A 12652-nucleotide genomic window follows, 5' to 3' on the forward strand; every position below is an offset into this window, starting at 1 on the left:
TAACCACTACGCTACCAGAGCTCCTTATCCCTTGTTCTAGGCAGTTATAATTAGTGTCTTTCTTTAAATCCTTTAATGCTGCTTCCCAGAAGTGCAAAGGGGAAAACAGAGTTATCTTTTGTTGTTGGCTTTAGACAGTTGCCAGACAGATCAAAACACATATTCATAGTATTTTTGTAGGAAGGTATTTATTAGCCCCTGTACCAGGAATGTGGGCCACCATCCTCATGACTATAGATATGCTGTGGAATGAGAAATGCTAGCCATGTAAGCAAATACACCACAGAAACTGTGTCTGGAGATCAGAAACAGGTAGAAAAAGACTGTAGAATTACCACTGAAGGCTCAATCTCATGTAGTTTTGTTAACGAGTTCAAGTACCAAAGAAGGATGATGACCACTATAATGTCCAATTTAGAGAATTTTATTTTATTAGCACAGCTATAACCAGGCGGAGACAATAGCTTCTCCTAATTCTGCCAAGTCCCAGGGAGATGACTGCTAGTTTATATATGCTAAATTCCTGGCTCAGAGTCTAGTGGCTTATCTAAAGGAATTTGCTGAAGCAGGGAGTACAGAAGCAAAAATAGCAGGTTAGTTTGCTAATCGGGAGACTAGATAACAGTTAACAAGGTCAGGGCAACAAGGCTACAAATCAGTTTACATAGGTAGAATAACAAGACTATATATCAGTTTACATAGGCAGACTAACAAGGCTGCACATCAATCACATTGGTGCCAGGGTCCTTGAGGTGTACATAGTTAATTACTCTAAGGATGTCTGGGGTCCATAATCACACAATAAACACCATCTGTGAGGCTTGTGTCTGCTTTATCTCCCCTGAGGCCAAGGGAGCTATGTCTGTGAGGTTTATTTCTGCCCTATCTGCCTCAAGGCCAGGGGAGCTGTGCTGGCTTTAGAAATTCTGAGTTTTCAGGGAGCTCTATTGTTTCAGTTTGGCATAGTCAATTTTAAGGTGAACATTTTAGCTTTGGCACCTGAATCATATGGAGCTGGGTGGAGAAAGGAAACCCCAGTTTACTTGACTGAGCCTGCCTGGATTAAAGCTTCTGTAACATGAAACCACAAGGTCAGTTGTTCGAACTCACCAGCCACTCCTTGGAAACCCTCAACAGGGAACCGACTCTGTGGTACTTAACACAGCAGCATGTTGCTAGGGTGAAAGATAGGCTCCCTTTCTGTGGAACTGTGGCCCTAGACTTGTTTCCTGAAGTAAAAGGAAGCCCCTCTCTTCTTGGCTGCACCACCTTGTGTGGACTTCCTATAACATGATGCTGGAGGTGTGAATAAAAGAATACTGTAGACCAAATACTCCAAGCTCCCCTTATTCTTATCAATACTTGGTAAATTCTCCTAAGTATATGTTTCTCTGTTCGCTGTATATCCTTAAGTCAGTTTCCAGAGACGTACATTTTTTTCACTGGTTATTTTCCTGATTATTTTGGTGGAGAGAGAATCTTTGAAATACTGAGCTATTCTAGAAGTGCTGTCCTGGTGTTGCCCTGGTGCTTAGTCCTTTTTGTTTATCTTCATTCTTTAGATATAAAAGTGCTTATAGACTTATTTTAGTAAGAGCGTGGTAGCTTTGTAGGGTAAGTACTAGACTGCAGACTCCAAGATCAGTGGTTCAAGCCCTTCAGCTGCTCTGTGGGAGAAAGATGAGGTTTTCTGCTCCTGCAAAGATTTATAGCCTCAAAAACCATATACGGGGTCATATGCTTTGGATCTGACTTGATGACACTTAACAACAGTAGACTTATTTTAGTTATGAGAAACTGTCTAGCTTTGCAGTCATTAAGCCTTGTAAGAATTTACTGTTATTTTTACTTTAGATTTTATCAGTAAACTCTAGCATTAACTTTTCATGTTTTGTTTTGTTTGTTTTTTTTTTTAATTAGAGATCATCATGCAAATAGGATTCTTTGTGAATTCGTTTATATCACTTCAGATGGATTGGTTGTTAATTTTCTTTGATGTAAATGGAGGTATAGAAAGTGTAAAGAGGAATTATTTTCATGCATTTATATTTTTGTCAGTTTGAAGAATGCTTTAAAATTGTCTTGCTTACTAATTTTTGTGCTGTCCTTTTTCATACAGATTTGAAACAAAAATAGATTCATTTCACGTTACTGGTTCACCAGACAATTTAACAAAACCTCGTCTTCTGTCTTCATTGGATGAGTCTGCTTCACTCTTTCAAATTATATTTGAGATAAATCCATTAGATGAAACTGTTAATCAGAGGTGTATCATCGAAGCGGAACCTTTAGAAATGATATATGATGCAGTAAGCATTGGTTTTAATTACCATGTTTTAGAATTTCAGTTTGCTTTGAATTTGTGTCCCATGTTAACCATTGTTACTTCAACAGAGGACTGTGAATAGTATAGTGGAATTCTTCCGACCACCAAAAGATGTACACCTTATACAGCTTACGTCAGCAACTTTAACAAAACTTGAAGAGTTTCGTGATAAGACAGCAACAGGTAAATGGCAGTATTAGTAGTATTGTATATTAGTATAGAGTACTCTACCTACTACGAAACTTATTTTTATTAAAGTAATCTTATAAAGCTTATTATAAATGTATTATATTTCTATACTGATTGAAGTATAATAATTTGTTACTCTTTTATCTTGATATTTGCTTGTTTTTGTTTTATATCCATCATTTGAGTTTCTTTGAAACTCAATCTAGAAAAGAATAGTTCTAGACATATTTAATATATATTGCTAGGATTTAGAAATGTAATGAAATGTTTAGTCTAAATTTAGCACTGCATCTTTGTAATCTTGTAAAATGTAGTGAAAAATTGTTTAATTTTTTATTGTGTATATAATCATGTCTTTGTGGTGTTGGGTAATCAAGTGTAGTTTTCTGGGTAATATCATTCAATACTTGACTAATAATGGATTCACTTAATTGCCCAAAGATTTTTTTTAATAATCTTTTTGGTACTATGGTATCTTCCTGGACAGTTTGGTGTAGCCCAGGATTCCTTCTCAACATAATAGTTCTAAGTACATAAAATAAACTACATAAGATTACAAAGGAAATCAGTGCTGTTAAAACTTAGTTATTAACTATTTTAAACACTCACGTTGAATCGTAATGTGTCTGATTTTCATTATTTGTGGATTAAATAAGAATTATGGGCAAGAAAAAAAAACTACCATGAGTATGTTGTTGTTGTTAAGTGCTGTTAAGTCAGTTCCAACTCATAGGAACCCGGTATAGGGTTTCTGAGGAGCAGCTGGTGAGCTTGAACTGCCGACCTTGTGGTTCAAACCAACCTTGCTTATCCTACAGTGCCACACCAGGACTCCATGAATATGTAGCATTGATAAATGTAGATGGTGAATATGTCAAGATATATTTGTAACTACCTTATGGTGAATATGTCAATATATGTGTAACTGTCCTACGAAATGAAAATGAAATATGTAATTTGTATAAGTGACAAGGAGTCCTGGTAAGGAGTCCTGGTGTGGTGCTATAGAATAAGCACTGTACTGTAACCTTGATTTGAACCGTAAGGTCAAGGGTTCAAACCCACCAGCAGCTGCTCGAAAATGGTATACTATGAGTTGGAACCAACTTGACGGCCCTTAACAACAACATAGGTAACAAAATGATATGTACTTATAATCTATATTAGCTTGTTGCCTACATTTTTAATTGAAACCAAACCCAAACCACTGCCATTTAGTTGCTTCTGACTCATAATGACTCTTTGTAGGGTTTCTGAGGCTAAATATTTTATGGGAGCAGACAGTCATTTTGAGTCATCTTTGTCTCAAGAAGTGGCCAGTTGGCTTGAACTGCTGGCCTTGTGGTTAGCAGTCTGTTGCTTACCTGCAGTACTACAGCTGGACCTAGCTACTGTTTGGCTAAAAACATAAATTTATTCATTGTCTGGCTGAAAATTTAGCCATGGGGATGAATTCTGTCCAGACCTGAAGGGTGACTAAGGGCCATACTCTTGGGGTTCTGTTAGTCTCTATCTGACCAGTAAGCCTGGTTCTTTTTTATGATTTTGAGTCTTGTTCAACATTTTTTTTCCTTATTCTACTCAGTACCTTCTAATATCCCTTTCAGAGGAGTTGGTAGTGGTAACTGGGCTCCATCTAGTTTTTTTGGTCTCAAGGTCATTCAGACTGTGATGTTCATGTGGTCCATTATTCTATTGGACTAATGTGTCTGACTTCATCACTCTTCTTTCCTCCCAACAGGGAAAGACCAATAGTTGCACCTTAGATGGCTGCTGATGAGCATGTAAGACCCCAGTTGCTATTCACCAAAGTAGAATGTAGAACGTTGTCTTTGTGGACTACTTTGTGTAGGGTTTTCAGGGACCAAGCTTTTGTTCAAAGGTGCCACTGGGTATATTTGAATGGAATTGTTAACCTTTTGTTTAGTAGCTGAGCAGTTAACCACTTACATTACCCAAGGACTCCTCTATACATAGTCTAATATTTGGGAAGATGGGATGATACTATAGAACTGCTACTGAATCTAAGTTTTAAAATTTAATAATACATTTTGGATATTGTTTTAGCAATTTAAGATTTACCTATTTAGGAAGTGCTTTTTTTCTGTTATATAGTTCTATCTGTGTAGGGTTCTTCTTTTCTCTCTCCTGCTATCCTTTTATTTTTCTACATTAGTCTCTTCCTCTATAGTATGGTTTCTTTCTTGTATTATTTTCTTCAGTTTTTCTAGATACAAAAGGTGTTTACTGACTTCTTTTTTGTCAGGTAATGGTGTCATCTTAAATTAGTCGTTCTTCTTGGTTTCTGGTAGGAAGACAAAAAAGATATTTTATTAAAATTCATCCTTTGAAGTACAGGGTTCTCTGGTTCTTATCATAGTCATTCATTTTCTTTTAGTGATTTGATGACTCTTCCATTCAAATGTTTATCAAGAGCATAGTCTATATGTTTGAAATTGCCAGGTGTTGGGGAATAAACAATCAAATTGAATGTAGTTCTTTCCCATTTTTTGGATTTTTAAAATCTTCCAAATAATTGAGATGTAAAATCAAGAGACATTATTATATACTTTAAAATTATGGTGATTCTTATTTAAGTCTAATCAAGAGAGAAAAACTCCACAGTAATTTGAGCAGGTAAAATTTAATACAAAGAATTATTAGCTGTAACAAGTCATTGACTTGCTATTCTAAAGAATATAGAGCACACAGATAATAAAGAGCATCCTGTAACCTAGGACTGAGATAGAGTTCCCAAGTCAGAGACCTTGCTAAGGACTTGAGATCCAGTCCTTGTTGGAGAGGTTATATTTGTGGCTGATTGAATGGCAGAGAAGTTCTCTGGAACTTTCAGAAATACGCACTCTGAGGTGGACTGTGAAGGCATGACATCTCACTGGACTGACTTTGCCTAGAGGGCTGCTGGGGGCAGTTGTTAACTGTTGGTTGCTGCTAGCCCTTGTGCCTGAGCTTGGTGCTGGAGAAAGCCACATGACTGTAGGACCCTATTGAGTGAAGCAAGACCCTGTCCTTCTGTAACTTCTCTCCATGTTACCTACTATACTGCCAGTTGGCAAAAGGAAAGCTTTTAAAGGGCATAGATCCATTTTCACAGAACAAGCAAGGGGGTGAATTTGGAGATCTCAGAGATAATTTATAACAGGCCCAGATGTTATAAGGGAGATGAGTGTAATGGATTTCCTAATTCACATTTGGCAGGGTACAGAGAAGATCTCTCTGAAAAAGTGAAATTAAGGCCAGATGTTTTTGTAGCTCAGCCAAAGAGCATAAGGAAGAACTTTCTATGCAGTGGTCAGCTGGGAAGGGCCTACTGGGAAACAATTTGATGATTTGTAAAGTGCTGAAAGATGGATTGGTTCTAATATAGTGAGTGAGGGTGAGAGTGGAATAAGATGATTCTTGAAGGTACATTTTCAAACCCTGAAGGTCCCATACTAAGCAGTTTGAGATATGTTCTAAGTGCAGTGGGAAGCAGGGGAGAGACCCAATTAACTTATGTTAGAAATAAAACCCTCCAAAAATGCTTAAGTCTTCCAAAACCTAAAGAGAACACTGTATTCTGTTATTAAGTGAGGCTTCAGTGAAAGTAAGGCTTAATTTAGATGGGACTTCCAGAGAGTTTAGGACTTAGTTTTTAGAGGTGGAGTACATGGATAGATCATGAACTTTGACATTCCCTTGTATGTTGAAAGCTGACTTATGCTTTAATTCAAGCACATAATAATAAAACCTTTAAACTTTGAAGATTATATTAAAATACGTTGTTGTTAAATGCCATCAGTTCAGTTCTGATTCATAGCGACCATGTGTAGGGTTTCCAAGGAGTGACTGGTGGGTTTGAATTGCTGACCTTGCAGGTAGCATTCTGTTGCATATCCAACAATTCCACACCAGGACTCCATATTAAAATACGATATTTTTATTTTTATTTTAATCCTTTATGGTAGAGTATTAATATGGAATCACATAATTTGAAATCACATAAGATTCCTCATGGAAAAGAGAATCTTGACTTTAATATGAGGGTGTCTTAGTTATCTCGTGCTGCTATAACAGAAGTACCGCAAGTGAATAGTTTTAACAAACAACTTGGTTCTCGCATGGTTTAGGAGACTTGAAGTCCAGATTCTGGGCTTCAGCTCTAGAGAAAGACTTTCTCTCTGTTTTGACTCTGGTGGAAGGTCCTTGACTCCTTTCAACATATGTGGGCCTGTGTCCCTTGGAGATCTCCATGTGACTTGGCACCAGTCTTCCTCTGTGTCTAGGAAGTTCTCAGCACAAAGACTTTTGGTCCAAAAGACACACTCCATTCCAAGCTCTTCTTTATTCTCTTCTATTATCCTTGTAAGATTAAAGGTGATGTAGGCTACTCCCCAGGGGAACTTCCCCTTACATCAAGTCAGGGGTATGAGCTGAGTAAGAGTGTTGAATCTCACCATAATATCCATGCAGTGATCACACCAGATCACATCAGGGGCCTGATTATATCATTATATGACTGCCAAATACTGAGAATCATGGGCAAGCCAAGTTGATATATATTTTGGGGACATAATTCAACCCATGATAGAGTGTATACATGTGAAATAACTACGTTATTTGAATTTTTAAAGTGTAGCTGTTCAGAATTTCACATAGCTGATTATTGTAGTTATTTTAATTATTTAAATATTATTTCATGTTTTAAAAGGATGTAGCCCTAATGATACTTCTCATATAGTTAAAAACATGTATTGTTGTTGTTGCTGTTAAGTGCTGTTGAGTCCATTCTGCCCCATGGTGACCCCGTATAGGGTTTCCAGGGAACAGCTGGTGAGCTTGAATCGACGACTTTGCCGTTCAAACTGACTTTGTAGTCCAGTGCATTAACCTACAGTGCCACACCAGGACTCCAAAAACATATATATTTTTTACGAAGTAAGGTACCTTTCTGTGTGAGTAATCAGCTCGCCTAAATTTTATAAATCAAAACTTGTATTCATTCACACTGGTTTAGTGGCTCCTTTCAGAATTTCTTCTTTAAGGATAGTTTATGTCTCATGGGATTATATATAATTTATTTCAATTTTAAAAAGATGCTGCTGGATTTAGGAACTTGAATATAAAAATGACATAGAATCTTAACACAAGTGAGGCATTAATTGACTAGTATAAAACCATAACTGAATAAAATACCCAAGTAATGAGGAACCCTGATTGGTTGCCTTTTTTGGATTAAATGTGGTTTTATTGAAGATGAGTTAATAATCCAAGACTTTTCATTGTTTAAAAGTAGATTCATAAGAATCAAAAAATTCAGTATGGTTGTTGGTAAGTGCTGTCGAATGAGTTCCAACTCATAGTGACCTTGTGTAGGGTTTGTGAGGATTGGCTATTGAATTTGAACCTCCGACCTTGCAGCTCAAACCAACCTTGTGGTCCAGTGCATTATCCTACAGTACCACACCAGGTTTCTATTCGGTATGGTAGAAAAAACTATAATAAATATATTGGGCATTGTCTATATTATAGATTTTGATGTAATTGTTATTAATAAATGTTTCATACCACTTAATTTAGTTTGATGTGTATCATTTCCTCAGTTTTACCCAAATTGAGTTTCTGGGTAAAATATTTTTTTCAAGACATCACTAAAATGTGATATTCAGTTATATTTTGTTAGGAGTGTAGAAACTGACAAACATATTTAAATTTTGTATTGGAAATATTTAACTTAATGTCATTTCAAAATTAATACTAAAATTAACCAAATTTCAATTGGTTTTAAGATAGTGTTATCAAGTCATGTTTAATGATTCTCTACTTTTTAAATAATTTGTTAAAACTGTTCATGTATTTAAAATTTCTACAGGTCTACTGTACATTATTGAGACACAGAAAGTTCTTGATCTCAAAATTAATTTGAAGGCATCATATATTATTATTCCCCAAGATGGAATTTTTAGTCCTACTTCAAATCTGCTGCTTTTGGATCTTGGTCATCTACAGGTAGAAGTTCATAATATATACTTGATAATATGGCACATCAGGGTGTTCTCTTTGTCTGAAATAAATTTTATTCTGTAGATACTTTGTATGTTTTAAAATTTATGGAAGATACTACAACATGAGAATTTTTCCTTTCTGATTAATAATGCTAAGTTCCATTTAATTTTGTACTTTTCCTACATTTCTAAAGACAGATTGTCCAATTAACCTCTGCAGGTCAGGGATAAACCTAATAATTACATTTATAGTGTAGCTATTCAGAGTCATGCTTGAGGAATTTATTTCCTTTTCAATTTAAATCTAATGCTTGATAAATGTATATATACATATATATTCAGAAAGAGTCCTAGAAATAACCAAAACTAGTATATCTCCCTCCTGCTGAAATTTTGTGCATATGTAACTGTATGGAATATATATTGATGTTTTAATATTTGTTTTCTTAAAGGTTGATTCTTGCATTTACCATAGTCATTTCCCTTTCCTTCTAGTTTTGTTCTTGTTTCTTCCCTAGCTTTGATTAGAGAACAATGAATTTTTGTGTGTGTAGTTTCAAGACTGGCAGTGTTTAATATGGTAACCACTAGCAACATATTGTTGTTGTTAAGTGCCTTTAAGTCGATTCTGACCCATAGCGACCCTGTATAGGGTTTCCAAGGAGCAACTGGTGAGCTTGAACTGCTGACCTTGTAGTTCAAACGACTTTGCAGTCTGGTGCATTAACCCACAGTGCCATACCAGGACTCATCTGGTTATTTAAATGTAGATTAGTAATTAATTTTATATAAAAAAATCCTATGCCTTAGTCACAGTAGCCTCATTCAAGAGCTTAATATATAATCAAAACTAATCAGCGGCTATTATACTGGATAGTACAGTTAAAGAACAATCCCATCATCATAGAAAGCACTGTTGTTGTTGTTGTTAAGTACAATGGAGTTGGTTCCGACTCATTGTGACCCTGCACAGGGTTTCTGAGGCGTAAATCTTTATGGGAGTAGAAAGCCTCATCTTTCTCCTGTGGAACGGCTGGTAATTTTGAACTGCTGACCTTGAGGTTAGCAGCCCGATTTGTAACCACTACACTACCAGAGCTCCTTAGAAAGCTCTGTTGGGCAGTGATAATAATTTAAACACCCAACAAGGATGGGTAATAGTAGGATAGTTTATCCGACTATCTATTAAATAAGGGCTTTTCCTTGATAATTATTAACATTTTTCATTACTTTGTTTTTTATTACAATATTTCACTTGATAATTGTGTAGACCCCCATATTTATAACATTATGATAAAACGTGCAGCTAATTGTTCATATTTGATGTTGACAGTTGAATGGTTTCTAGGGCAGTGTGGTATAGTGAAAAAGCATAAAGTCAGAAGTAAGGATATTTACATAGTTATGTAATCTTGGACAATTTGCCTAACCTCTTGCCTAAAATCAATATCAGTTAAACATGAATAATCAGTTTTACTGTCTACTTTTAATGAGTTGTATAAGATAGAGGGAAAAAAGTTAAATGTGTGTAAAACCAAACCAAACTCATTGCTGTAGTTGAATTCCAACTCACAGTAACCCTTTTAGGACAGACTAGAACTGCCTCAAAGTTGTAAATCTTTACAGAAACAGACTACTTGCTTGTGGGTTCGAACTGCTGACCTTTTGGTTATCAGGCAAGCACTTAACTACTATGCCACTAGGCTTCTCTCTCTCTCTGTATATGTATGTTATTGTTGCCATGTGTAGGCGAGTTGGTTCTGACTCATAGCGACCCTGTATAGGGTTTATGAGGAGTGTCTGGTGGATTTGAATCACCAAACTTTATACCTGATTTCTTAAATACATTTCATGGATAAGATAATTCTAGTAGTCTTATAATGTTTATGAGCATATTCTGTCCTATTATGATTTTATGATATCTCTGAAAGATTAAAAAGTTTATACATATGCTTTGTAGTATTTTAGATAGTCTAAACTATTAAAATTAACTTTAAGGTAACAAGTAAAAATCGTTCGGAATTACCAGATGTGAAACTAGGTGAGGCCAATCTTGAGGAGATAATGCGTAGAGCTTATGATTCATTTGATATTCAGCTTACAAGCATACAACTGCTGTACAGCAGAGTTGGTAAGTATGAAATGTATATTTGGTAAGCATGAATTACTCTTTCAGATACTTTCTGTGAGGACCATCATTCAATATGTTTCGTTTTCTCTTTTGTTTTTTAATTAGAAGTGATAATTACTGATACAATAGATTCTCAACCGTCAATGGTTTTTGTCTCCTAAGAATCATTTTTCATTGGCACAGTCTGACAGGCACTGCTGATATTTGCATGTGTGGTCAGGGGTGTTGTTAAATAACACAATGTACAGGAAAATCCCTGGAACAGATTTATCTTGTTCAAAATGTTAGTACTGAGCTTGAGTAATTCTAATTAAGACTGATCTTTGGCCAAGGTTGAAAAACACTGGCACATGTTGAAAATAATATCTTTTATGATACACTGAAATAACCTGAAGAGGCTACTCAAGGCCAGAGGCAACCAGTCTAGGAGCTCTGATAGCCCAGGCTCTAGATAGCCACACATAGACTGATGAAGGCCTAAGCCTATCTTAGGGTTATGTATATAGCCTGTTCACTCTGGTCTACCCAGATAGCAGTTTTTGATCCAGATCTTGTTTTTTAGGTAAGGTCAACAGAGTCAGAATTTCACTTGACAAGAGCCACTAAAGTTGTCAGTACCAATTCCTGTGTAGTTCACCCCATTTTCCACTGTATAACACTGCTTCTGAAAATTGAGAGTCTTAGTAAACATTCAGATAATTGAATAGTTTGATTTGGGACTGTTCTAGAGATCTTTGTTCTTCACATATGTGCTAAAAATTTAATTATGTGAGCTAAATTGATAAAAGCAGAAGCAGTAAGAATCCAAAGTAGAGGGGTTATTACAAATGTTAGTTTGTATATACATGACTGGAAAATTACGGTTTTATTTCTTGAATTGCATTTAATTTAGGGTAATGAACTTGGTTTCTATGTTTAATATTTTCCAGTTGGTATGGAAGGTGGTAGATATAAATTGTTTTAGAGGAACTCCTTAAATTTATTTCAGGGAATTAAACTATTACATTTTGATAAGTTTGTATGATTAATTTGGTCACTAGGTTTTGAAATTCTTGAATCATGCCCAAATAATTCAAGATACTGAGATGCTTTTGGAAATAAATTTTTATGTGTTTAATTTAATAACTATTCTCTGATGATTATTATTTATTAAATGGTTTCCTTGAAATGTTTTGATAAGCATTAACTGTACTTAAATAATTGCATCTTTTATTGAGCAGGGCTTTTGGGTATTGTAGTTTATATACAATAAACTCTTAATAATTACTAATGCACATGCTTCTAACTATCCTGTTTTTTAATTTATAAAATGGAAAGTTAGAGAAATATTTCATTTATCATAATACTGCTGGATATTAAAAATTTTTAGCAAAGTTCAATATTTTACCTAGAGTTTAATCTCTCCTTGACTTGTTTTTTCTTGAGTAAGGACTTTACATGACTCATAGGATTATTAGATTCAAATGTGATCATGTATAGGAAAATGCATTTTTGTTGCTGGGTGCCAGTGAGTCAGTTCCAACTTGCAGTGATCCTGTAGGACAGAGAACAGCTGCCACATAGTGTTTCCAGGACTGTAATATTTATGGAACAGATCACCAGGTCTTTTCTCCTGTGAAGTGGCTGGTGGGTTTAAATTCCTGACCTTTTAGTTAGCAGTCAAGTGCTTAACGATTGTCCTACCAGCCCTTCTTATTAAAATGTTGTTGTCAGGTACCATCAACTCAATTCCAACCCATAGCAACCCTGTATAGGGTTTCCCAGGAGTGGCTGGTGGGTTTGAACCAACAATCTTGAAGTTCAAACAGACTTTATAGTCCAGCACATTATCCTGCAGCACCATACCAGGACTCCAGAAAATGCATGTCATTTTATATACATCCCATCGATTATGTTACGTATTTTGAAATTTCTTTCTGTGTAAGCAGTATATGCCTATTGTGGAAAATATGGGCAATATAATACAAAAATAATTATCAATTATCTTACTGCTCAGATACA

At 35.5% G+C, this 12652-nt stretch overlaps 1 protein-coding gene across 1 annotated transcript in view; it reads left to right on the top strand.

The window, feature by feature from the left end:
• VPS13A (vacuolar protein sorting 13 homolog A (S. cerevisiae)) overlaps positions 1-12652 on the top strand; it is a 226439-nt gene that overhangs the window by 56039 nt on the left and 157748 nt on the right. The window contains exons 18-21 of the mRNA XM_006835010.1: positions 2120-2309; positions 2395-2509; positions 8388-8524; positions 10519-10651. Coding sequence (XP_006835073.1) covers positions 2120-2309; positions 2395-2509; positions 8388-8524; positions 10519-10651 — 575 coding nt within the window. The remainder of the gene's footprint in view (positions 1-2119; positions 2310-2394; positions 2510-8387; positions 8525-10518; positions 10652-12652) is intronic.

The sequence above is a fragment of the Chrysochloris asiatica genome, unplaced genomic scaffold, assembly GCF_000296735.1.
Source record: "Chrysochloris asiatica unplaced genomic scaffold, ChrAsi1.0 scaffold00014, whole genome shotgun sequence".
Classification (NCBI taxonomy): domain Eukaryota; kingdom Metazoa; phylum Chordata; class Mammalia; order Afrosoricida; family Chrysochloridae; genus Chrysochloris; species Chrysochloris asiatica.